Raw genomic sequence first — 26316 nt, 5'->3', positions numbered from 1 at the left:
TTAATCTAAAACTATTTTATCTTTTAATTAAAGTACTGACCTTCGACAACCAAGTTTGCTGATGTCTTCGCTGAACCACCTCTGTTCTCCGCGACCACGCTGAAAACGCCACTATCTTCTAAGTAAACTTCCTTAATAGTGAGCGTTGAAGTACTTTCTGTCGTCACGATTTGGAAATCTTGAGAACTCGTGATTGGGAAGTTCTCTCTGAACCAGGTGACGGTGGGAGCTGGTTTTCCCGTGAATTTGCAGTCGAATTTAGCGGCCTCACCTTCGTACACGCGACAAGGTTGGGTCTTCTTGGTGAATACTGGAGGTTTCGATTCAACCTTAAAACAACAGTGGTTTTAAGTTATGTCAAACTTTCTTTTAGGATAATTTCATAGTAAAAACACTTACTGGTGGACCAGCAACTTTGCGTTCTTTGGTGTGCGCTTTATGTTCCTGTTCCAAAGTTTCTTTTACGGCAATATTTCTAGTGTACTCCAAGTCACCTTGGACTTCCTTTTGAGTTTGTTTTTGGGTTTGCGAAATAACTTCGCGGCCATGAACCAGACTCTCGGGTTGTGTCTTTTCCCTGTTAGTAAATAAGACTTAAGTGCCACCGGATTTATATGATGGTATAAATAGTTCTATTTAATGACGCTTACAGATGATCTTCGTATGTTTTGGCCATCCAATTAACTTGGGATGATTGTTCAACTGTTTGTTCTCCGGTGGTTTCGTCAACCTATTTCAAGACGTGAAACTGAAGTTAAAATCTACCGTACAGCGTGTTTATTACTATTAAAAACTTACATAGTAGGTATCGCTCTTGTAGCGTTTCACTTCGGGAATCATCGCCTTAGTGTCTTCCTCTGTCAAATGTTCCTTGACCTTGACGTGTTGACCTCGTTCGTCGACCGCTTTCCAGATATCGACTTCGGTACCACCGGGAGTCAATTTCTCGTCGAACCGTCGATCCAGCTCGGTTTCGTGTAAATAAGTTTGATATCTTTTCACTTGGGTGTCGTACCAAGCTAAAAGATAAAAAAAATTATACCAATTGAGCTGATGCGAGTTATATCCTAACTTACGTTTAGGTGAATTCTTGAGCACAGCTCTGTAATCCTCGTATTTAGGTCTAACTTCTAAGGTCGTCCAGCAGTACGCCTCGCCTAACATGTTACGAGCGTAAAGTTCCACTTTTCCTTGATCATATTGACGAGTTTTGGGAACATCCAGATGATAAATGCCATCGAATGATAACTTGTAACGCGATCCCTTTTTGGATGAAATAACCATTTGTATTAAAATTGAGCGCGCATAGAATGGAACAGCGGTTATCTCAACTTACAGAAATGACGGTGTTTCCATTCAGAATCCACATAATTCGAGGTCGGGGATAGCCGGATACTCTGGCCCAGAATTTGGCCCATTCTCCTTCGGTGACTACTTGAGGCTCTGGCTTCATAATAAACTGGGGAGGTGATTTCTCTTGTTCCGGTTCCTCCTCGTTCACCACCCTTTGTCTGGAAGATTCCATCTCGGCAATCTTGCGAACGCCATCCTTCAATGGAGTCGGCAATTGGGTTCGGTATTCCAAAGATGGTTTTCCTTTGCATTTGATGGTGGCCTTTGTCATATCCTCCCCAAGTTTATTAGCAGCTCTGGCGACATACTCTCCAGAGTCTTCGGGGTAAACGTACAAGATGTCCAGAGCCACAAAGCCAAAATCGTGAGTTGTCTTGTATCTGTGACCTATATTCGTAAATAAGAGTTAATTAGAGGTAATTCGTATTTTAATTAATAATAAATGTAATCGTACCAGATCGAAGTGGCTTTCCATTATGGTACCATTCAACTCGTAAATTGGGATCGTTAACTGGTTCTAAACGGCACTCGAAATGGGCGCTATCACCTTCGGTAAGATTTTCCAATGGTTGGATTTGAGTAATAAATTTGGGTGGTTGCGGTGGCGCTTCTTCCATCGGGGTTTCGTGGACGGGCGCGTATTCCAAGTTTCTCAAGCTCTCCGAGGACATTCCTGGTGGTAACTGACTGTCCATAATAATGTCTTTCTTTCCTTTGATCTTGAGGGTAGCTTTGGTGGTGTCGCTACCGTGTTTGTTTGTTGCACGACATAAATACTCGCCACTGTCCCTGGGGAATAACCAATCGACTTCCAGTACAACGAATCCGAAGTCATCGACTGTGTGGACACGGCTGCCGGTTATCAATGGTTTCCCGTTGTGGAACCATTCGACTTTCATGTGAGGGTCACCTACAGGAGTCAGCCTGCACTCAAAGTGAGCGCTGTCTCCTTCAACTTTGTTTGGAAGATCGGCTATTTGCGTGATAAACTTTGGCGGTTGTTTCTTATCTTCGTCCAAAATAACTTCTTCCACGTGGTAAAGAGTTTCTTCCAATTTTTGCAAAGATTGGGTGCCCGTTTGCCATTCCTTGGGAAGTTGAGGCTCAAGAACGACAGACTGTCTGCCTGTTAAGAAATTAAATGAAAATTAAGTTAGTTAACCCTCAAAGCATTGAAAAAACACACGATATTTACTTTTAACTGTAAGGCGAGTTGAGACTGTCGCCTCTCCATTTTTGTTTGTTGCTTTGCAGCTGTAGACACCATTGTCACGAGGATACACACCGGCAACTTCTAAAATTACGAATCCAAAATCGCTAATGGTCTTAACTCTTGAGCCGGTAACCAGTGGTTTTCCGTTATGGAACCATTCAACCTTCATCGATGGGTCACCAACCGGGGCCAAACGGCATTCCCAGTGGGCCAAAGCGTTTTCTTGGAGTGCCAAATCCTTGGGTTGAGTGAGGAAAACAGGTGGTTGAGTGGTATCAACATCAACCCATTCCTCGGAAATCTTGAGATCGGAAATTTCTTCGAACTTGGCAATCTTTTCGATGCCCGATTCCATTCCCTTTGGCAATTGCGTTTCCAGAATAATGCTTCTCTTACCTATAATAATCGTGATAATTAACTAAAATCCCACTTAAATAATACTCCCGGTATAGCTTACTTTCGCATTTCATAGAACAGCTCGTAACAGCCTCTCCAACCCGGTTTGTCGCTCGACAGGAATAGACAGCGCTATCCTCGGGGTAGACAGGGCTAATTTCCAAAACCACAAAACCAAAGTCGTGAATCGTTCTAATCCTAGTACCAGCTCTCATCGGTTTTCCGTTCTTGAACCATTCCACAACCAATTCCGGGTCGTCGGTTGGAGTTAACTTAGCTTCGAAGTGAGCGTTCTCTCCCTCTCGTAAACTAGGCAGGTTCTCCAGAGGCACGGTAAATCGGGGGGCTTCTTTTCTTGGAGCTAAAGAAATGTCCGATCGAGATCTATGCAAGGCGTCTTCCAGCTGCATAATGCGCTCATTTCCACCAGCCATTTCCGCCGGAAGTTGAGGTTCCAATATAACGGACGCTTTGGCTAAATTTATAACGTAAGATTGTTAATACCTAAAAATTCCACAAAGAAAATTTGCGGTTTAAGCTTCAACTTACATTTGCATACAATTTTCGCTCTGGTTACGTCTGTTCCCAAACGATTAGTCGCTTTACAAACATATTCACCAGTATCTTCGCCGTAGCAGTAAAGAATATCGAGGATAACGATTCCAAAATCGTGGAAGGTTCGGAACCTGTGACCGGTTTTGAGTAGTTGTCCATTGAAGTACCATTCAACAACCAAGGTAGGATCGTTGACTGGTGTGAGTCGAGCTTCGAAGTGGGCGCTCTGAGTTTCAACCAGAGTTGTAAGAGATTGAATTTGGGTTTCAAATTTAGGTGCCTGAGCGACGTATTCGGTTGTGTATTGGCTACGATAAACCACGTTGGAGCCTTCCAATTCGGCAATCTTGTCCAAACTTTGAGGTTGCAGAGTCTCGCGGAAGATCTTTCCGTGACCTGTGCATTGGACAGTACACCTGGTTGTGTCTGATCCATAGTTATTGGTAGCGACGCAAACGTATTCTCCCGAATCTTCTTCGTGGACGAAAGATATATCCATAACTACGAACCCGAAGTCACTCAATGTTTTTATCCTGGAGCTGTCTCTCATTGGAACTCCATTATGGAACCATTCTACTCTCATTTTGGGGTCTCCAACTGGAATCAAGTGACATTCAAAATGAGCGCTTTGGCCTTCCTTCAAGCCAATTAAACTCTTCAGATGGGTAGTGAATTTTGGTTTTTGACCAGCTTCTCTTTCGTGGCACTCAAGGGTTACCGTTATTTCAGCTCGACCCCATTTATTTGTCGCTCTACAAGTATATTGACCAGAATCTGCGGGGTATACGCCCAAGATTTCAAGTACAACCATACCGAAGGCATGGACAGTTCTGATGTTGTGACCTGTAAAACGATTAAAAAAGATAAAACACCAGGGATTTGGATGAAAACCTATACACACTTACGAGTTGGAAGTGGTTTATTATTGAAGAACCATTCTACGACCATGGTCTGGTCACCGACTGGTGTTAATGTGGCTTCGAAATGGGCAATGTCGTCTGGATTCAGGTTAGCCAAGTTCTCAAATTGAGATGTAAAGATGGGTGGATGACCCTGGAAATCTGGTGGACCTTCACCAGGTTGTTTTATCAAAGAGTCTTCTAGCACTTGAATACTTTCCACACCCCTTTCGCCAGCTGGATGAAGAGTTCCTTCTAAAATCGTACTCTTGCTGATAATTTCAATAGTAGTTGTGGTGAATGCTTCTCCGTAGTCATTGTGGGCCCTACAAGTGTACACGCCGTTATCCCTCGGCCAGAGATCGGTCACTTCGAGCACGACGTTTCCAAAATCGTTGGTTATCGCGTACCGCGTGCCTATAAGAAAAATATAAATTATTTACCTCTATAATTTTCAAAATAAACAATAGTTTGAAAAATACCTGGGAATAATGGTTTCCCGTTGATGAACCATTCAATGGTCAATCTAGGGTCAGCGGCTGGTTCTACTTGACATTCCAAGCGTGTTCCATAGCCTTCATTAACGGTAAACTTTGGTTGCAATGGTCGAATGAAGAATGGTTTTGGATAAACAGGTTCTTGCTCTTCTCCAGGAGGCTATAAGCAATATAATTTAAATGAGTATCGCTATTTTTACGACTTTTTTAAAAAAATTACTCACCAAATTTCTTGACAAGATAGCTTGTTCGGTTTGCTGAAGTCTTTCTAATCCTTTTAAGCCTCTTGGGTGGAGAGTGGGTATCTGTTTCTCTTTTAATTCTGTACAAAAAAGCCCCTAAGTTGCTTATTATATTTCCAAATAAATAAATAAAGTGCAAAAGAACTTACCCAAAACTTTAATAGAACCGGTAGTTACGGCTTCACCAGATTTATTTCTGGCAATGCAAGAATATACTCCACTATCTTGAAGTCCGACGTGCGAAATATCCAAGTAAACAAAGCCAAAATCGTTGTTGACGCTGATTCTGGTTCCCTTGATAACTGACTTTCCATTTTGCAAAAACTCAATAGTGAGCGAAGGATCTTTGGCAGGTTCCACTTTACATTGCAAGCGAGCGGGTTCATTTTCGTATAGTTCCAAGTTATTCAAGTGAGATATGAAAATTGGTGGTTGGAATTCAGGCTCGTAAATCTCGGCTTGGGGTGGTTGGCTTTCCAACTGGGCCAATTTTGGCAGAACTCCCGGGTGGATTGCTCCCAGAGCAACGTTTTCCACGCCTTGGACTTTCAGCGTGCAGGTAGATATAGCTTCACCTAGCTTATTGAAAGCTCGACAGGTGTACATACCAGAATCATCTGGACGAACGCCGGCGATATCTAAGGTTACCAGGCCAAAGTCTAACGCGGTCCTGATACGGGAACCGAGGACTAAAGTTTTACCGTTCTTAAACCATTCAACTTTTAATTTTTCGTCATTAGCCGGCTCAACTCTAGCTTCCAAATGAATGGGATGGCCTTCGACTAGATTATCAATGCTTGTCAAGTTTTGAGTGAATACTGGCGGTTGACCTGGAGCATCCTGAATGTATTCGGGAATTCTACTGGAGTCGTATTCGAACTTTTGCGTTTTCAAGTGCGACTCGGGATGTTGACTCTCGGAGAGAACGCCGCTTCGACTAAGAACTTTCAAGGCTGTAGTAGTTACGGCTTCGCCGACTAAATTTACGGCTTTGCACATGTAAAGACCCGAATCTTCGGGAATCGTGGATGCGATATCGATGCTTACGAATCCGAAATCGTGCGTGACTCGGAAACGGGATCCAGTCTTCAACTCGACTCCATTAACGTACCATTCGAACCTCAAGTTAGGGTCACCAACTGGGATAGCCCGGCATTCGAAATGGGCAGCCTGACTTTCAACCAGTTCTCTCGGTCCAGTAAGAGGCATAGTGAACACGGGGCGCTCGAACACCTTCTCCGGTTCATCAGGGCGCCTTCTGCCTTTGGAGTCTTCTAACACCCGGATCTTTTCGAGTCCTTCCGGATGTTGGCTTTCCAGTATTAAAGCTGCCTTAGCTGTTAAACGCAATTGGATATATTTAATTTAACTCGATTTGCTTACTAATACCTGAAATTAACAAATTAAATTGCGGGCTACTTACATTTTATTTTAATAGAAGCTGTAGTTACTGCCTCTCCAAGTTCGTTGGAAGCGCGGCACATGTAAACACCGGCATCTTCAGGTTGAACGTATTGAATGTCCATAGCAACGTAACCAAAATCGTGAGTGAGTTTGAAACGAGATCCAACTTGTACATGTTTTTCGTTGAAGTACCATTCAACCTTGAGGGTTGGATCGCCAACGGGAATAAGACGACATTCCATATGCGCACTTTGACCTTCAACCAAGTTGTCAATATTAGAGAGTGGTACGGTGAAGACTGGTCGCTGAAATGTTCTGGGTTCGATGAACTCTTCCCTTCTGTAACGACTGTCGTCTTCAAAGGCCTCAATTTTAGGTAAGGCATCGGGGTTGTGGGAGTCCAAAATGATGTTGGTCTTTCCGTGTACTTGAAGCGTAATGGAAGAGGTGGCTTCGCCTAATTGGTTAGAAGCTTTGGCCATGTATAAGCCACTGTCTTCGGGTAATACGTGAGCGACATCTATAGCGACATAGCCGAAATCGAACGTAATATGAATTCTTGATCCAGCCGAAATGGGCTTGCCATTATGAAAGAACTCGATTTTCAAATTAGGATCATGCGAAGGTTCGACGCGACATTCGAAATGAGCTTTCTGACTTTCGTCCAAGTCTTGTTTTCCACGAAGTTCGGAAATGAAAACCGGCCTCGAAATTGGTTTTTCTTCGATTTCGTAGGAAGTGAATTTCGTCTGACTTTCCAGCTCCCGAATCTTTTCCAAGCCTTCGGGGTGCTGCGTGTCGTAGTAAATGCTCTTTTTGCCTTGAATCTTGATGGAGCAAGTGGTTACCGCTTCTCCAAGTTCGTTAACGGCCTTGCACATGTAAGTACCGCTGTCTTCGGGGTAAGAGTAAAGTATGTCCAAAGCAACGTACCCAAAATCGTGTGTAGTTCTGAACCTGTGACCAGTTTTGATCTCGATACCGTTGACGTACCACTCTACTCTCAACTTTGGATCGTTTATTGGCTCTAAACGAGTTTCCAAATGAACAGGAAGGCCTTCAACCAAGTTTTCTTGACTGACCAAAGGCTTCAAGAACACTGGGCGAGTAACCTGAATAGGGGGTTCTTCGTAAGCGGGAACGTAGTGAGATTCCAATTCCTTGATCTTCTCCAAACTTTCTTCGTGAAGAGTTTCGTACTGCACTCCACTGCGACCTTGAACTCTAACCGAGCTAGTCGTAACTGCTTCGCCCACCTTATTGATAGCCTTGCACATGTAGGTACCGGAATCTTCAGCTTTGACGAAGGTGATATCTAAAGCAACGTAACCGAAGTCGTTTGTGAGCTTGTACCGGCTACCTTCTCCAATGGCTCTTCCGTTGAGGAACCATTCAACTTTCATATTCGGATCGTTGATGGGAGTCATAGTGGCTTCTAAATGCGCCTTCTGTCCTTCAACGAGATTTTCGAGATTGTACAACGGCCGAACAAAGTTTGGTTTCTGGTTGTAAACTGGTTCGGGCTCCTCCGGTCTTCTGAAACGACCGAGGTCCTCTAGCTCCCGAATCCTTGGAATACTGTCCGGTTGTTGAGGTTCTAAAATCAGGTTACTCTTTCCAGTGCAGTTGACTACAAGAGTGGATGAGGCTGTGCCGAGGTGGTTGGTCGCTCTGCACATGTATTCTCCCGAATCTTCCCCATACATGGTCAAAATATCCAAAGCAGCGATGCCAAAGTCGTACATTGTCTTGAAGCGGTGCCCTGTTTTAATTTCGACTCCGTTTCGGAACCATTCGACTTTCATGGTAGAATCGGGGTATGGAGCGATACGGCATTCCATATGGCAGCTGTCACTTTCGGAAAGTTTGGTTTGTCCCCTCAATGAAGTAATGAAAACTGGCTTTTCGGTTGTAATGGTTTCACGAATCTCTTCACGCTGGTAACGACTAGAATCTTCCAAATACTGAATTTTTTGCAGAGCTTCTTGGTTCTGAGCGTCCAACAGCAAAGAGCGAGTACCTTAAATTTAATAATAAATTAAGTCAACTTCTTACACGCTAATTGATGTATTAAAAAATAAACCTACCTCTAACGTTTAACGTGGCGGAGCATAAAGCTTGTCCAAGTTCATTGACAGCTTTACAAGTGTATGTTCCACTGTCTTCCGGTTTGATATTCTTCAAGTCTAAGGCAACGAAACCGAAATCGTGCATCGTCATCACTCGGGACGCGCTTTGAAGCGGTAATCCATTAAAGAACCATTCGACTTTCAGCTTCGGATCGCCAACTGGTATAAGACGACATTCGAAATGAGCGGTTTGGTTTTCAATAAGGTTCAAGTTCTTCATTGGTTGAGTGAACATTGGTGCTTGCGTCGTAGTGTCCTCGAGCGACATACGGCGTTGATGACGACTGTAGTCTTCGAGTCGCTGAATTTTGGCCAAGGCGTCTGGTTGTTGAGATTCAATAATAATATCTTTCCTGCCTAAATATATATAAAAATTATGAGAAATGTCCAAACATTTAGTAAGTTATTATAAAACATACTTATGCATTTTAAAGTGCATCTGGTCACCGCTTCACCCAGAGAATTTGTAGCCTTGCAAGTGTATACTCCTGAGTCCTCGAAGATTGACTGTTTAATATCGAGGGCCACAAAACCGAAGGAATTGGTTTCCATGAAACGACTACCAGTTATAATTGGTTTCTCGTTATGGAACCATTCAACTTTGAGTTTGGCATCTCCAACCGGTATTAAGCGACATTCAAAGTGTACTGATTCGCCTTCTCGGACTTCAACGTTTTTGGGGACAGTTGTGAAAACTGGGGCTTGCGTTATAACCTCTTCTTCGTAAGATTCTCTTGTTTGTCTGCAAACGTAATTAAATACATACAGGTTATGTTATAGTTTCATATTAACTTAAAACAGTCGAAAACAATAGCATACTTATGTTGCTCGAGACGTTGGATCTTTTGCAACCCTTCTGGATGTTGGGTCTCAAAGATAACCGAAGATTTACCCTGAACTTCCAATGTTGCGCTTGTTTCGTGAGTACCCAAGACGTTGGTGGCGCGGCAAGTGTAGGTACCATTGTCTTCAGGAACGGCGGAAATGATATTCAACGCGACGTAACCAAAATCATGGAAAGGTCTGAAACGATGTCCGACTGGCAATATTATTCCATTTCTGAACCATTCGACCTTGAGCGTGGCGTCATTAATAGGTTCCAAGCGGCTTTCGAAATGGGCCGTTTGTCCTTCTTTTATAACGACCTTCTTGAAATTGCTCAAGAAGCGTGGTCGAATTTTTACACATTCGTCAATGAAAGTTTCTTTCTTGTATCTGCTACTATCCTCCAGGTATTGAATTTTCTGTAGACCTTCGGGATGCTGGGATTCCAAAATAATTTGACTCTTGGCTAAGCATTTCACAGAACAAGACGTCACCGCTTCGCCATTCCTGCTCTTGGCCTTACAAGTATATACGCCACTATCTTCGGGATAAATACTTAAGATATCCAAGGCAACGTAATCGAACTCGTGAGCTGGTCTGAATTTATGGCCCACCCTGATTGGTTGCCCATTATGGTACCATTCTACTGTCATCGAGTCATCGCCAACGGGTACTAAACGGCATTCCAAGTGAATGTTACTTCCTTCCATTGTCTCGATATTGTGAAGGGCTTTCGTAAAATTGGGTACTTGGGTAATTATAGTTTCTTCGTACGTCTCTCGCTTGTAGCGACTGTGGTCTTCGAGGTGTCTTATTTGCTCCAAACCTTCTTGATGAAGGGTTTCGGTGATTATGGCACTTTTCTCTGTAATTGGCTTAAGTTAATCTCTAGTTCCTTTTCAAAATAATAATAAACTAATTTAAAATACTCACCGAAAACTTTAACGCAAGAGCTGGTGTGAGATGATCCAAGATGATTGGTAGCTCTCACTGTATATTCTCCCGAGTCCTCGGGATAAGCTGATAGCAAGTCCAAGGCGACATAGCCAAATTCAAAGTAAGTGCGGTATCTATGACCTGTGGTCAACGGCTTTCCATTAAAGAACCATTCAATCTTCATTGTTGGGTCACTTAAGGGTTCCACACGGCATTCAAGATGGACGCTCTCGCCTTCTCTGAGCGGGCGTGGGTCCTTCAACGGAACGGTGAAATTGGGCTTGCATTTCGTGACTTCCTCGATAAAGTAATGAGGTTCGATATGATGATGCTCGAGCCTATTCATTTGTTCAATAGATATATCGTGAATTGACGAGTAGTCAACATTCGTTTTACTAGTGACCCTTATATTCTTAGATAACGTAGCTTCGCCTAGTTGATTCTTAGCGCGAACGGTGAAAGTTCCCGTGTCTTGTGGGAAGGTATACAGAATATCCAAGGCGACGTAACCAAAATCAAAGTACGTCTTAAACCTGTGGCCAGTTGTAAGAGGGTGTCCGTTAAGAAACCAATCGATGTGCATATCTGGATCACCCATTGGTTCAAGCCGAGTCTCAAAATGAGCGCTGCGACCTTCCACGAGCTCTTCTTGGCCAATAAGAGGCTGAGTGAATTTAGGTAATTGACGAATTGAAGTTTCTTCTCTCACTTCCCGTTGGTATCGGGAAGAATCTTCCAAATGTTGGATTTTCTCCAAGCTTTCATACTGGCTAGTAAGATCAACGTCTTTACGAACTACATGGATAATAAGAAGTTAGCTCTCGATGGTTAGCAGATAAATTTATTACGTACTTTGGATAGTCATTTTGGCAGAGGACTGAGCTTTTCCAACAGCGTTAGCAGCGACTACGGTATAGACACCTTGGTCGCGACCATCAATACCTCTTATCGTCAGAGAAACGTAGCCAAAGTTAAAGAAAGTTGTAATTCTAGAACCTGTATGAAAAATAATTTTTATTATCGCTGCACTAGATAAATCCAATCGAATTTTATAGCACAGTTATAGAAGTGTACTTACTAGCTTCCAGAACTCGACCATCTTTATACCATTCAATTCTCATGGTAGAATCTCCAGTAGGTTCTAGTCTAGCTTCGAAATGGGCAGTTCGCCCTTCTTGTAAATTAGTTAAATCCCGAAGTTGGCTTTTGAAGGTTGGCTTCTCAGTAGTAATGACTTCAGTTTCAACAACTTCACGCTTCTGATGCTGTTGGTAAGCCTCCAACTGTTGAATTTTATCGATGTGTTGTTGTTGCTCGGGGAATCCCAAATCGGTAACAATTTGACTCGTTACTGTATGCAATAAATGAAAAGTTGGCAAACTCGAATTGGTAGCGGTTGTAGGCTAAGTTTGGAAATTACCTCTGACTTTAAGAGTGGCTGTAGAAAATGCCTCTCCCTTAATGTTGGTAGCCTTACACATGTAGACGCCGGAATCTTCTGATCTCAGGGCCGAAATATTCAAGGCGAGATAGCCGAAGCTGAAGGTGGTGCTGATTCTGGAGCCGGCGGTCAACACCTGGCCATTGAAGAACCATTCAATTTTCATGGTTGGGTCGTTGACGGGAGTAATTTGGGCTTCGAAGTGTGCGAACCCGCCTTCTTGCATATTCTCAAGATTATTCAAAGGACGAATGAAATTCGGTTTCGTCAGAGAGACGGTTTCGTCGACCGACTCTTGTCTTTTGTATTTTTCCCAGTCTTCAAGGTGTTGAATAGCCTGCATACTTTCAGGGTGTTGCGGTGATTTGTCGATAATTGGTCGTGCTATTAAAACATAATTTATTATTAACAAAGGTTGATAATATTTTACGAAGATTTAGATCACTTACGTGAACATTTCAACGTGGCCGTTGTAACAGCCTCGCCAGCTTCGTTAACGGCTCTACAGGTGTACACGCCCGAATCCTCGGAGTACACGTGCAATAATGTTAAGGCGACGTAGCCAAATCGGTAAGTGGTCATCACCCTCGATCCTGAGTGCACAAAGAATCCAGTTAAGCAATCATTATTTTTATCACCAATTTCGGTAAGATGAAACTTACCAGCAACGAGGGGTTTGCCATTAACGAACCATTCCACGGTCATGGTGGCATCTCCGATGGGGACCAGCCTGGCATCGAAGTGGGCCCTATCTCCTTCGTGTACTTGCAAATCCTGAAGATGGGTCGTGAAAGCTGGTTTCTGTATTGGAGGTGCCTCCTCTTGTTGAGGAATATGGGGCGCCGAGCGCTCCACGTGACGCAACCAAATTGTTTCGCGAGGGGGAGATTTACTGTCAAAAATAGCGTTATATTAACGTAAAATGGATCATATGATAAAGATTTAGAATGGACCTACTTTGGTTCAATAACTGTATGCGGTTTTGGTAAATATAACCTCCAGGGTTCCGGTAAAGGCTTCTTTTCGGCTGTTGGTAGGGAATATTAATGTAATTATTCGATTATTGTAGTTTCAACGATAGTGAAACTTACTTTCTACATGTAGCCTAGCTCTAGTAGCTGTGCTTCCTGCCGAGTTTTGGGCGGTACACTGATACCAAGCCGCGTCGTGAACGCTAACATTGTTGAAGTACAATGTTGAAACGCCATCTTGCGTTTCTATTAAGAAAAAATGGGTCATTGAAATATGGCGAAGCAAACTGGGTAGATTTCGAGGATCGAAAGACAATTACCAATAATCATGTTGGGTGGAATTGAATGGATCTGAATTCCGTCCTTTTGCCACGTCATTCTGGGAATGGGCGTTCCGACGGCGCGGCAGTGCAGCGTGACCGGTTCGTTGATCCGGGCATGAGTGCTTTGAAATCGCTCGACAAATTTTGGCGCTACGACTTGTTCCTTTTCTATCACAGTAAGGTTAACGGAGAAGGAGACTTCGCCGCTCTTGTTTTTCGCCACGCAGACGTATCGACCGTGGTCCGCTAGGCTAGCCACCGTGATCATCAAAGAGTGCACTCCGCCCTCGTTGACCAAGACCTTGTGCGTGGCGTCATCCACGACTTGTTTGTTATCATGGTACCAGATCACGTCCGGGAACGGTCGGCCCGTCACTCGGCAATCGAAGCGAATCCATTTCCCCTCGGTTACTTCTTTGTCGCTCGGTACTTTTACAAAGTTCGGTTTCAGACTCCGGCTCGCGGCGGAGTCCGTTTCGTTATCTACCACCTGTGTTACTTTGGTCGCTGCGGACATATCACTGGGGGAAATAAAAAAACATTCCGTTACTTCTAATTAACGACTTAAGTTATAGAAGAGGCCACGAGTCTTACATTTTCTGAGATCCTGTGCTGTCCAGTCTGTGCAGGCTAGTGAATCTAGTATCGCTAGTTGAACCCAGGGCTTCGATGACCAGATGAGCGGAGCAAGCTACTCGGCCGTTACTATTTTCGGACAGCAGAGTGTAATAGCCAGCGTCTTCTGGTAGAGCCATGTGAATGCTAAGGGTAGCTACCCCTTCGGCGTAAGTCAGTTTAATTCTCTGGGATTCTACGAGTTTTTGGCCATTTTTAAACCATGTAATCTAAGAGTATGGAACAGTCGGTTAATTTTCTAAAAAAAAATTAAACTAGTATACGTCGTACTTTGGGTTGAGGATTGCCATTAATACGAGCTTGGAATGTGGCATCAGAGCCTTCCAGCAATTTGCTGTTTCGTGGCCTCTGCAAAATCTGCGGTGCACTCGGTGCCGCGGACTGATTCAGCGGGTTTTCCGGGGTGGGCTCGGGCTCTCCTAATTGCCTTCGAGTCACCGCTTCCCGGAACTCAATCTCTCGCAGAAGGCGGTACTCGAAGGTGTCCACCCGGAAACCTTCTTCCACGCCGCTGAAATATAAGGGGCTGCCTGGTTCCCCGTTATATTCGTTGGACTGGGTCCGGTGAAGAGACGTATCAATCCTGCGTTCGAATCGCTGCTGAGTGAACATATTTTGCTGGCTAATATTATTCGAATCCCACATCTGAGTCGTGTGGGTGCTGTAGGCTTGGCGAGTTTGGGTATGCGCTCGATCTGCTCGGGAATAAGAATGGTACGTGAGGACGGAGGTTTCAATAACTCAGAGGCTATTGGTCAAGTACCTGTTTGTCCTCTTTGGATTGTGGCAATGAGAGAAGCCTCTCCTGCACAGTTGACCGCGGTACACGAATAATCACCATCGTCCTCCGCGGTTAAATTTGTTATGTGTAATGTACAAAATCCAGTCAGGGGGTCGTATGATACTTGACGTCTGTGAAATAACGAATAGTGTTAATGATAGGTCTTAAACGACGATGAGCAGTTCGAATTACCTGTGATCATTTCTGATTGGCATTCCTCTACGAGACCAAACGACCTCAGGTGGTGGATTGCCCCGCAATTTGCACTCGAAATGCGCATCGCCACCTTCGACGAAGCGACCTCCCACAGGTGGCTTCTCGAAGACTGGCGGGGACGCATTTGGAGGCCTGCGGCTCGAAAGCGACCTACGAAATAGTTAAAGCAAATGCAACCAAATGAAACCTACTTCATATTTCAATGTCACCAACAAATGGGAGGGTTACCAACGATTAATTTTTCAAATATTAGGCCTAATTTAATGTAAAAATTCCGAAGTAAAACTACGCCGAGAAAAATAGACTAATTTAATGGCTCAGGGCCAAAGAAAGGAGCACAGATGGATACCTTCCAGAATGTTCAAAGTCTAAAATAGCCCCTTCTAATTTCCTGTTTCCATTTACTTTCCCTGCAGAGTAAATGGTGTACTCGACGCTAAAGGTTTGCCAACAAAAAAAACCAGCTGCCCTCAATATTTAAAGAAAAACTGGATCTTTTAATTGTTTATTCTTCCCAAAAGCCCTTTAATTTATTTTGCCAGAATCCCTAAAATCGTTTGAAGTTCAATGCCAAAGGTAAACTTCGTGGCTAAGTCTCAAAAGTTGAGTAAGCCCGCGAGTAGAGAGGATTCTGGTTCTACGAATTCTTATTAACACCGAAGGGAACAAATTTCAATGATGGCTAATATGGAAAACGTTGTGTGGGAATAGCATGTTTTTGACTGACAGTATGCTTTGGCTTAAGGCCTGTATGTCGTTTTTAAAAATACTCCCGGAATATTTCAGAGAAGGGAGACATATTGGTCGTCGGATTTATATTTTAACGTTTCCTTTTTGCCCAGTAACTTTATCTCGGATTTGGAGCCAAGTCAAACTCGCGCTGTGTGTGACTGCGCGCCTAAGATTGACGTATAAACAAAACAAGCCACAAAGATTCATACAGCTATTTTTCTAATCGGGCACAAAGCCAGCGAATGCTTCATCTTGAAGGAATTGTGGGTGAACACGCGAAAGAAAGCGAGAAAAAATGTTTGCGAAAATGAAGAAAAAATAAGTTGGTGCCCGACCAAAAGGCGTGAAAAATTGTCATTGGGTTTTTTCAAGGTTTCTGAACTTTCTACTGTCTAGAAAAATAAATAATCGATAGTTCCTAAATAGATACTAGTTACGACCTATCGTCTGGACGGTGTGTTTTCTTGGAATAGGTAGATTAATGCAGTTCTCGATTCTCAGAATGAATCATAAAGATTTCCTGATTTATACTAAAGTCATTATGACAAAACTACATGTAGCTCCTAGAATCCCTTTAAAATGATAAGCCTACCTTAGCGGATCACACTAGATTTAGTGTTATTTACAATTTTAGAGATCAAATGGGAAGCCCAAAAGAAAAATGGTCGTATTCGCCAAGTACGCTCCTCTTTAATAACATTCCGCTATGTGCCTTGGCGTTGCGGCTTATTTTTCGCGGAGATTATAATAAAAAGAGAGGGTGTTTCGGGGAATGTTGGCTTGACCTATTTATAGTGGCGCTCGTGCCACTCTGAGATTCACTCAAAATAGAACTCTCCCAAAATGAAACGGTAGAAGCGAAGCAACGAGTGACAAAGACTTTTTCTTCTCGATTAATAACAAAAAACGAAGAACTAAGACGTACGTTATAGTCCAAGTAATTTGGTGCTCGAATATTTGTTTTAAAGAGTGCCGATAAATAAACCCCAGCAGAGGGGGCCTATCAAAATATTATTATTGCTTTAAACGTAAGAGTTTCGAGTGATTGAAGGCGAGAATCCTAAGATACCTATTTGTCAGATACTAATGAGATACTTTTAGCACCTTCACAATGAAGATATGTTTTCGACTGACATATAATGAGTACTATGACCTACGTTAATTTTCTTAAACAGTACTCTTAAGATGGAAATAAAGAAAGCCCTATATATTTGAGGCCATATCATAAAATCAAAAGCCAAGCTAAACGATTTTGGGGCTTCTGAATCAGTTAGGAGGAGCACCATCACTTCCAAGCGGCAGAAAAGCTATCTTCAATCTGCTAGGAGGACAGTACTTTTTCAAAAAAGCTAGCGTGTTCTTAGCATGATTGAAAAATGGTAGCTATCAATCCAGGAGAGACAGGACCCATTAAAATAATCTAAAATTTCCGCCCGATTAAAATGGCACAATTTGTGACCCGAAATATTCGCTGACGTCGATTCCATTAAGCGGAACAATGCAATTTCCGCCAGAGATACTCGACTTTTGCTGATCTACCGAATTACATGTGCCTACTGTCTTGTCTCATCCGAGTCAGCCCATTCACGAAAATAGAACTTTGCTCAAGAAATGTTTGAGCCTTCCCTTTACGCTTTTCTCTCTGGCGACTCTTTTCTGGTGCTAACTTTATCTGCCACGAATACATCTGTCTCAGCAATGTAGCAATAGAGAGAAAGAACTCTGATTTTTGAGAATTCGAGAAATCGTTTAATGCCAGGTAGGCCAAGGGGCCTCCGTCGGTTGGAAGTTTTTCGTCAACCCCAAAACCGCGTCTAAGCGAACCCTCAAACCTATTTTTCGACAATGAGGCCCTTGTTGCACCCAAAAGAATAACAACTTCCCAAGTTCAAGTTACAAATGTATGGTGGTTCGAGACACTTGATGGAAACATTGGTTAAGTCAAATTATTGAAATTAGTGGCGTAGCTTAAATTTCGAAGGGTTGAGTCGCTGTTTCAATTTAAGGAAATTTGAGCTAGGTAAAAAAAAATTAGACTAGACATCGAAAAACTTCGATTTAATTTTGGCTCCGAGTCAACAAAATAAATTTTGCTAATTCGTTGCTTATATCGCGAAAACATAAATAAACTAAGGGAAATAACTTCGTTTCAGAGAAGATTTAAAAAAAATTAAAACTATTAATATTAGTTGAAAGTAAAAGTTTAAAAATAACCCACATCTCATTTTGGTTTTATGATATTCGCGAAGAAAGGACCGAAACTATCTTGGTGAGTCAAAGCGTTAGGTTAAGTTGGTTAAACGAACTTAATTCTGAAAGACCTATTGCTACGAGTAATTCGTACTTTTTGTAATTACTTTAAATTTGTTGCCCCCTTTTTATTAAGGACTTTTATACCTTTCGCGGGTTTTAGAAGTTAATGATAAAACATTCTTTGAAGTAATCCAATAGACAAGATGGATCATGGATGAGTCTTTTACAGGGGTAAAACCATTAGAGTTAGATTTAAAAAAAACAGATGTAGAAATTTAAAATTATCTACAAACAGCAAAAAATTATAATTTAATGGATTATTTTTCCCAAGTTGATCTTTAGTTTAACATTAAACGTTCCTTAAAAAGTTATAAATTGTTTTTGTAATAAACCAACAGAACGTTTACTTTGGCGCCCTCTAGTATTAATAAAAGCGTTAAAATAGAACCACTAATGTCTTCCCTCAAAATAATAGTTTCCCCGTGAATCGGTTTATCACAAATAGACGGCTGTTTTTCTTAATTTAATATTACTTTAGTTAAGCGAATATATTTAAAAATGGCGAATTCATTTTATCATTTTGATAGATGTAATTGGTTTTGATCAATGGGATTTTAAAATTCTAATAATGGAAATAATGAGAATGCACGAATTTATAAAACTTTCGTTAAGTTTAGCGTGACATTGTATAACCACAAAGGGTCACTGCCCACTTTGCAAGTCAAATCAAAATCAGTCAAAGACGATCACTCGCGTCGAAACAATCAAATTGAAACCCACCAGTTATCAAACGGCGCGGTATTTTAAAACTACTCATATCGGAATAATCATAATCTACTTGAGAAATTTCCGCGGTACAGTTACCAAATTCCCGTAAAAAAGTACACGAAACGTATCAATTAAGGCGGGCTTCTTAACACTAAAATTATTAAAATCTCGTAAATTCTTCACAAAAACTATCAATTAGACGCGACTATTTGAACAAAATTTTAGAAAGGGTTGTACTTACAAGGGGGGTGGCTGGATCACCATTCCCTTATCTGAAAGAAAAAGTGTGAAAAGTACTTGTTACATAAAAGCAACTACTGAGAAATAAAGTGAATTTAACAGAGAAAGCGGCGGAAGGCGAGTTCGGTATCCAAGCAAAGCACCTTTTGGGCACGGTTCAATCACACCCAATGACGCGGAAACGTATTGGGTAACCCTTCAAGCCCCCTACCGTCCGATACCACGCCGCGTGAACAGTCATCTCGTTATCAATAATCAATCAATCAAATAGTCGAATTCGAACGCGCAATTAACACACTCGACGGACAATTACCGTTAGTAAATCATTAAGTAATAATAATAATAGCCCCAGCGATTACCGCCCAAAATATTCAAATCAAGCGTACCGTATCTTTTCGCATAGGCCTGGAGAATTCGAAGTGAAATGGCCCGGCCAACCTTTCCTAAGCTAGCGTCGCCGGTCTAAAAAAATTTGGTAACTAATTACAGAGTTGATTTTTGGTGGAGAAAAGACGCATGCGCGGGGCGGGAACGGAAGAAAAAAGCCGGTAAAAGATGACTCTTCCCAGCATCATCTCCGCATCCCGGAGGACGACAAGGAGACGCTAAATTTAGAAACCCACCCCTTCGGAGCACGGCGTAGGCTTGGTGGGATCGCTTTTCAGAGCCCATTTTTGGAACCCCGCCGTCTTTGCGAACCCCTTTCAGTTTCTGCTTCGCTCTTCTACCAATCGCGGCCGAGGACATAATCCCCAGCGTCATCAGGTGGCAGGATTCAAAAATTGAGACATTTTTCACATAACCCGCGGGTTCTCCGAAGTCACAAAAGTTTTAATTTTGACTTTTTGTTCCTCCGGTGTGGGTGGATTTTTCATTTTTTCCTCAAATATTTCGGGAGCCCAGCTAATGCGAAACAAACAAGAAGGCACGTCAGAAACGAACAAATTTTGTTACGTAAGTTTGATTTCATGATAATTTAGTTGCGAGTGTTAATAATTTCAGGTGTGGCATGTTGACGGATTAACCTAGTGCCCTAATTATCATATTGTTACGGTCAGCGAAGATTAAACACTGACTATATAGTGGCAAACGGATATTATCGTAAGTTAATTACTCATAACAGTGCTGGAGTTCAATTTCTATTACAGGTTTCATGGATAAAGAATGAAAAAATACAAAACGTTGGGACATCTTTAGAATTCCGCGATCTATAATAGAACTACATTCTTGAAATCCACGTTATCATTATTACGATTCAATAAATATAGATTTAAATTTTATTTCCAATGTGGATACTTCACTTTTAAATATACCTGATAATTTTTCATCAAAAATTAAAATTCCGTCTGATTTCAAGACTGTATTCAAAACAGAACTTTAGGTTATGGTAGGGAAACTAACATTGTAAAGATCGAGCAGTTGAATTGAATTGTAACGTACAAGAAATCAAACGAGTAATAAAGAATTTCTACCCTATCAAAAATTCATTTAACACGCACAGGCCAGGCAAAACAGATAGTACAAGACAGAAGACACCCGGGGGATTATCGGAGGTAAGTTAAAAGCCTTTGAAGCGGTAATGTTGAAATTAGAAGTTAAGGGACTATATAGCCTAAGTCTACTTGCCTCGAAAGATTCGTCTTAAATTGCTAGAACAAGCTCCGAACGCCGATTCTACCAAAATGAAGACGCTTAACAAATTATAGCCCCTAAGACACAGGTGACGATGATGAAGAAGCTAAGAAATATGCTCTGACTAACCACCCGTGGGCAACACCCCAGGAATCGACTGACTAATCGCTGTTCCAGAAGTGACCCAAAAATAGATCAACGATTTCAGTGGGAGATGTTTACATAATGTTTTCATTTCAAATCAAGGTTCTATATATAAAGTAACACGTCTGCTGTGTTAGAACTGTCATTTTTAGAAATTAATTACATAGTATTTCAGTTTTGAGTTTAGACATTCTAGACAATTAAAATATTAATTTCCGTCTGCCATTTTTGGAGTTTCATTAGACTTTTTCAGTTCTACACCTTCATATCCCGCGTATAGTGATTTAAACATAAGTTTCTCCAACTACAATTTCGCTCGGGCCTCTCTGTTCGTATGAAATCTTTGGCCTGGAAACGTGAAAGTGTTAATAGCAAATTACTTTATCAAGGATACACTGCAGAAGCTTCCTTACCAGAGTGGCTGAGAAAATCAGCTCACCCCGAGCAGTAACGGAATCGGCGACCTTTTTGTTACCGTCCCAACGTCATCACTTCCATTAGACATTAAATTTTTGAAGGACTCGATCGGGTTCGATTATTTTCGGCGGGTTACATTTACCCCAACGTCAACCGTGAAGAAAGCTAGTATTTTAATGCAGGTTCTTTATATCCTGTAGTGTATCCGTGATTAAAGAAATTTGCTATTGTTACAATATGTCGATACCCAATATCAGTAGGTGAAAATTTTGTTACCCCATCTTATGATGACCCATTTCCTAACGTCATAACGTCGCCTGCTCCGTAGCCCTATCTCCCACTCTACCAAGCTTAAGGGAATATTTATCATTTGTCAACTTTAACCCTAACCTTATAATATCCAGGCTGGACTGTTTAGTTAAGACCCAACTTATAAAAGAACACAAAGTGCAGCTCTTCGGTAAGATATGCCTTCATGACAGTATAAGATAATTTGTGCATATCTTGCCCCAAGTACTGTGATTTGTATTCTATTAAAAGTATGGTCTTGTATTCTATTAAAAGTATGGTCTTGTATTCTATTAAAAGTATGGTCTTGTATTCTATTAAAAGTATGGTTTTGTGTTTTATTATAAGTATGGTCTTGTATTCTATTAAAAGTATGGTCTTGTATTCTATTAAAAGTATGGTCTTGTATTCTATTAAAAGTATGGTCTTGTATTCTATTAAAAGTATGGTCTTGTATTCTATTAAAAGTATGGTCTTGTATTCTATTAAAAGTATGGTCTTGTATTCTATGAAAAGTATGGTCTTGTATTCTATTAAAAGTATGGTCTTGTATTCTATTAAAAGTATGGTCTAGTATTGTATTAAAAGTATGGTCTTGTATTGTATTAAAAGTATGGTCTTGTATTCTATTAAAAGTATGGTCTAGTATTCTATTAAAAGTATGGTCTTGTATTGTATTAAAAGTATGGTTTTGTATTCTATTAAAAGTATGGTCTAGTATTGTATTAAAAGTATGGTCTTGTATTGTATTAAAAGTATGGTCTTGTATTCTATTAAAAGTATGGTCTAGTATTCTATTAAAAGTATGGTCTTGTATTGTATTAAAAGTATGGTCTTGTATTCTATTAAAAGTATGGTCTAGTATTGTATTAAAAGTATGGTCTTGTATTGTATTAAAAGTATGGTCTTGTATTCTATTAAAAGTATGGTCTAGTATTGTATTAAAAGTATGGTCTTGTATTCTATTAAAAGTATGGTCTTGTATTCTATTAAAAGTATGGTCTTGTATTCTATTAAAAGTATGGTCTTGTATTCTATTAAAAGTATGGTCTTGTATTCTATGAAAAGTATGGTCTTGTATTCTATTAAAAGTATGGTCTTGTATTCTATTAAAAGTATGGTCTTGTATTGTATTAAAAGTATGGTTTTGTGTTTTATTATAAGTATGGTCTTGTATTCTATTAAAAGTATGGTCTTGTATTCTATTAAAAGTATGGTCTTGTATTCTATTAAAAGTATGGTCTTGTATTCTATTAAAAGTATGGTCTAGTATTGTATTAAAAGTATGGTCTTGTATTGTATTAAAAGTATGGTCTTGTATTCTATTAAAAGTATGGTCTAGTATTCTATTAAAAGTATGGTCTTGTATTGTATTAAAAGTATGGTCTAGTATTCTATTAAAAGTATGGTCTTGTATTCTATTAAAAGTATGGTCTAGTATTCTATTAAAAGTATGGTCTTGTATTGTATTAAAAGTATGGCCTTGTTCTTATATTTTTTATAATTAGATCAGTGGCTTTTTATGTTCTGTTTAGTTATGGTTGTGTTGGCTAAGTCTCAAGACCTATTCCATAAACCAACATTTTTGCAAAACATTGTTGGTCAACGCGGGTCGCAAACCGATTTGTTCCGTGGGAATGGATTTCGACAACGTGTTGGCCACTGAAATGCAGATTGTTGGACTCGTTTTAAGGAACAACCGGGTTTTTTACCGAGGCCTAGCTCCTAATATTTAAACATTAAAAAATTGTACACATCTTTTTGATTGCACAAAAATAAATAATTATATTTATTTGAAATTTTATTTTTAATTAATTTATTTATTTATGTACATTGACAAAATTTGCAGTAGAATCGGTAATGGTATTTGCCGGTTAACACGCAAAATTTCACTTTCGCAACGTGTATTGTGAACTGGAGTAGAAAACTGTGTTAACCACCAAAGTTGGCCAAAAATGTTAGCTCGGGTGAATAGGCGTTTAATGCGTTTATGTTTACCTAAGGTGTTCGTGTTCTTGCAATAGGTGAAAAAAAAAGAAAAAGCCCATAGTAATCTCTAGCTGATATAGTTTAAAATGTAAGATGTACGATATTCTAACATTAATTGTAGACTGGTGTAGGATACTAAAGACACACATGACGGTTCAAGGCAACGAATAAAAATAAACAGAGAAAGATTTGTTTTTATTATATCAATGAGTAACACAGCAAAGTTCGAAGAAAGTGATAAAAGGAAGAAAGACGGTAGAGGAATTGAGGGTGCGTCAAAAGTGCCGGAAAAGCTCGATTATCCCTAGCTTGGCATTTCCAAATTATTTATTATACTCTGTTATGTCCCGTTTTGGGGGTTAAACGCGTAAATAGTTTATGAAACATTGGCGACGCAGCTTGAGGTGGTACGCGGGAAACAGTGGCTAAGACTCGCCTCTACCACAAGACAAATTTTTGAGGAGGACGAAGCTTGTACTTACTAAAAGACTGGACGGTAATCTGGCAGGAGGTGCTTTTATTTCCTCCGGCGTTGACGGCGGCGCAGGTGAAGGTAGCGTTGTCTTCCGGTTGTATGGAAGAGATGGTCAACATGCTGGAGTTCTCGCAGCTGACAATGTTGTGGTCGGAAGAGGACATGATAGGCTGCTTGTCGCGAAACCAACGAAACGTTGGACTTGGATGGGCATCCACTTGGCATTCGAGTGTCACGCTCTGTCCCGCGTGTAATAGCAAGTCCCTCAAGGGCTGTTTGATAAAAATAACGCCAAAAGATCTTGTAAACTAGTCTTAAACACTCAACTCTATTCCTTAAAGCAGCGGTTCCCAAAAGGTGTTCCGCGGAACCCCGGGGTTCCGTGGAAGGGTGACAGGGATTCCAAGAATTCGCAGCGCGGCCATCTTTGTTTGTGCCAAGAGTCTTTTAAGATAAGTAAAAAAAATCAGTTGGGGTTCCGGCAGAATAAGGTGTATAATTTAAGGTTCCGTAGCAAAAAGAATTTGGAACCGCTGCTTTAAAGCTAAGACCATTTACACCTGGACTGCAATGAAGATAGGCGTTGTTGTTAGGCTAGTGTCGCCGCTACCCCAACGCCACCATCGTTATTTAGAGGCAACTATCGTCCACAAGGGAATTCGGGCTGAAAAACCGCGTTCCCTTCGTGCTCCTTTCGTTCATAGCGTCACCCTCCTCTCCCGACATTTTACTCGGTCGCCCCGCGAGTCGTGACCAATTTTCGCCCGTTATTTACATGGCAAAGTTTATTGAAATTGCACCTAAAACGTTTTGGGAACTTGTTGAAGGTATGTTTAATTAAATATTAATGCGACAAGCACACGTAAAATAGTATAGGCTGGTGGTTCGAGTATCGACTCTTCAAATCTTTCATTGTAAGGTCTTACCTACAACAAGCCTTGACCCACTTATCACATTTGGCACGTTCCAGTTTTACACTGGGAAACGTAATTAACTTAATATTGTCTTGAATATACCGATTATCGTTTTTGCATGCACCATAAGAGCACCGAATAGCCGGCATTATTGTTGCGTAGGGCCCTAGGCTTAACCACTTAACGGCCGAGAAGTTGCAGACCACCGAAAATTTATTTAGACCCCCGCTAGAAATGAAGACGAACCCCGACTCCCCAAGGGGCGAGGCCGAGAAAAACAGCGGAAGAGAGCGCGAACCGTTCGCCTCTTAAAGAAGGGGGATCAAAAAGGGGGGGTTGCTGCATGTTTGTGGATTACTTTCGCGGATTTTCTCCACTTGGTGGTGTTTTGTAGCGGACACTCTGAAATCGGAGTTATAACGTTGACATTGTAGTCCAGGTGTAAATGGTCTTAGTTTAAAGTGAACCTTTTCTGCTGGTTTTCGGCCTAGCGCGAACATGGGGTGAGAGGCCGAACGCATCCAGCACCTTAGACTCAAAGCAGTGGTTTTGCTCTTTGTCTGTAGGTACTAACAAGGAGAGTACCCGAGGTGTTTATTGCCGATTTTGTTCAAAGTCAGGCGTAATGTAGACCTATATGAGATATGAAATTTCCCAAAAGGAGAAGTTGTACTACCCATTCGATTTGCCATGGCAACCGAAAATGTTTTTGATCACTTAAAACCAAAAAATCTCCATTTAAAAAAGCATGGGATATTCTCGGTTTCACAGGGTCCTAGCTACGAAAATGTATAAAAATTTTGAAAATCACGAAATGTGTAATTTGGATCATATTTAGGTAAATTTCATAAAGTTTGGGTAAATTGTAACATTTTTGGGGTAAATTTGTAACAAATTTTGGGTAAAATAAGGAAAAAATCTTATTTTCGTTGTAAGTGGTCAAAAACATTTTCGGTTGCTATGGCAAATCGAATGGGTAGTGCAACGTCTCCTTTTGAGAAATTTCATATCTCATATAGGCCTACATTACGCCCGACTTTGAACGAAATCGGAAATAAACACCTCGGGTACTCTCCTTGTAAGTTAGGTCTTGACACGATAGTTATTTAACCTGAATTGGGAAAGCTAAACGGTTAACGCCCTAAAATCGCCTCAATTTAATAAGATTGGTGCCACCGATAGCGAAAAAAACACATTCGAATCGTAAAACACCTCTTTGATTGGATACAATTATCCCTCAAGAAACAGGCCTTCAATAACTATCCAGACGATCAGGGGCGGACCGCTAAAATTGGGTCCTTGGACTAAAACTGTTTGCGGCCTATCCAAATAAACCAAGTTTGGGTGTATCAGATGCATAATGGATTTTTTTTTTAATTTTTAATTTAAATTGTTTTTGATTTTTAGGCATAAAGACTATGCCTAAATCTGCCCTTGCAGACAATATACAATTTAAATAATACGCGAAACAACTTCTTTTGACCATGTATCGGCGCTAGTGGTAGGGTATTGCCTACCTGGAATATCCAAACTCGTACCACTTTTTTTATATAATAACCAGGCACCGCCTTAGGTCCAAGTCATCTTGCGACTTCTAATGCCTTTAAACAGGTTGCCGGGTTACAATGCGTAGGAAGGTGCTGACAA

At 41.0% G+C, this 26316-nt stretch overlaps 2 protein-coding genes across 2 annotated transcripts in view; both read right to left on the bottom strand.

The window, feature by feature from the left end:
• The window catches only part of LOC149923570 (uncharacterized), a 94384-nt gene extending 73854 nt beyond the window's left edge, over positions 1 to 20530 (bottom strand). Inside the window, exons 1-33 of the mRNA XM_090159820.1 lie at positions 20437 to 20530; positions 18812 to 18842; positions 14794 to 14967; positions 14584 to 14732; positions 14091 to 14515; positions 13779 to 14029; positions 13182 to 13705; positions 12982 to 13107; positions 12848 to 12917; positions 12553 to 12782; positions 12340 to 12483; positions 11870 to 12274; positions 11528 to 11800; positions 11302 to 11445; positions 10447 to 11244; positions 9508 to 10378; positions 9108 to 9430; positions 8647 to 9045; positions 6579 to 8579; positions 5305 to 6492; positions 5138 to 5235; positions 4899 to 5073; positions 4423 to 4833; positions 3512 to 4360; positions 3024 to 3437; positions 2549 to 2962; positions 1808 to 2479; positions 1337 to 1740; positions 1077 to 1263; positions 799 to 1019; positions 651 to 730; positions 400 to 577; positions 41 to 329 (exon numbers count right to left, since the gene is read on the bottom strand). Of these exons, the coding sequence (XP_090015946.1) occupies positions 41 to 329; positions 400 to 577; positions 651 to 730; positions 799 to 1019; positions 1077 to 1263; positions 1337 to 1740; positions 1808 to 2479; positions 2549 to 2962; positions 3024 to 3437; positions 3512 to 4360; positions 4423 to 4833; positions 4899 to 5073; positions 5138 to 5235; positions 5305 to 6492; positions 6579 to 8579; positions 8647 to 9045; positions 9108 to 9430; positions 9508 to 10378; positions 10447 to 11244; positions 11302 to 11445; positions 11528 to 11800; positions 11870 to 12274; positions 12340 to 12483; positions 12553 to 12782; positions 12848 to 12917; positions 12982 to 13107; positions 13182 to 13705; positions 13779 to 14029; positions 14091 to 14515; positions 14584 to 14732; positions 14794 to 14967; positions 18812 to 18834 (12910 nt within the window). The 5' untranslated portion in view covers positions 18835 to 18842; positions 20437 to 20530. The remainder of the gene's footprint in view (positions 1 to 40; positions 330 to 399; positions 578 to 650; positions 731 to 798; positions 1020 to 1076; positions 1264 to 1336; positions 1741 to 1807; positions 2480 to 2548; positions 2963 to 3023; positions 3438 to 3511; positions 4361 to 4422; positions 4834 to 4898; positions 5074 to 5137; positions 5236 to 5304; positions 6493 to 6578; positions 8580 to 8646; positions 9046 to 9107; positions 9431 to 9507; positions 10379 to 10446; positions 11245 to 11301; positions 11446 to 11527; positions 11801 to 11869; positions 12275 to 12339; positions 12484 to 12552; positions 12783 to 12847; positions 12918 to 12981; positions 13108 to 13181; positions 13706 to 13778; positions 14030 to 14090; positions 14516 to 14583; positions 14733 to 14793; positions 14968 to 18811; positions 18843 to 20436) is intronic.
• Positions 20531 to 23454: 2924 nt separating this feature from the next.
• The window catches only part of LOC149923567 (uncharacterized), a 79617-nt gene continuing 76755 nt past the window's right edge, over positions 23455 to 26316 (bottom strand). Inside the window, exon 44 of the mRNA XM_090159821.1 lies at positions 23455 to 24027. Coding sequence (XP_090015947.1) covers positions 23719 to 24027 — 309 coding nt within the window. The 3' untranslated portion in view covers positions 23455 to 23718. The remainder of the gene's footprint in view (positions 24028 to 26316) is intronic.

The sequence above is a fragment of the Leiobunum rupestre genome, chromosome 10, assembly GCF_980474605.1.
Source record: "Leiobunum rupestre chromosome 10, qqLeiRupe1.1.hap1, whole genome shotgun sequence".
NCBI classification, from domain to species: domain Eukaryota; kingdom Metazoa; phylum Arthropoda; class Arachnida; order Opiliones; family Sclerosomatidae; genus Leiobunum; species Leiobunum rupestre.
The sequence above is the reverse complement of the archived record's forward strand: the minus strand, read 5'-3'. Positions and strand labels throughout refer to the sequence as shown.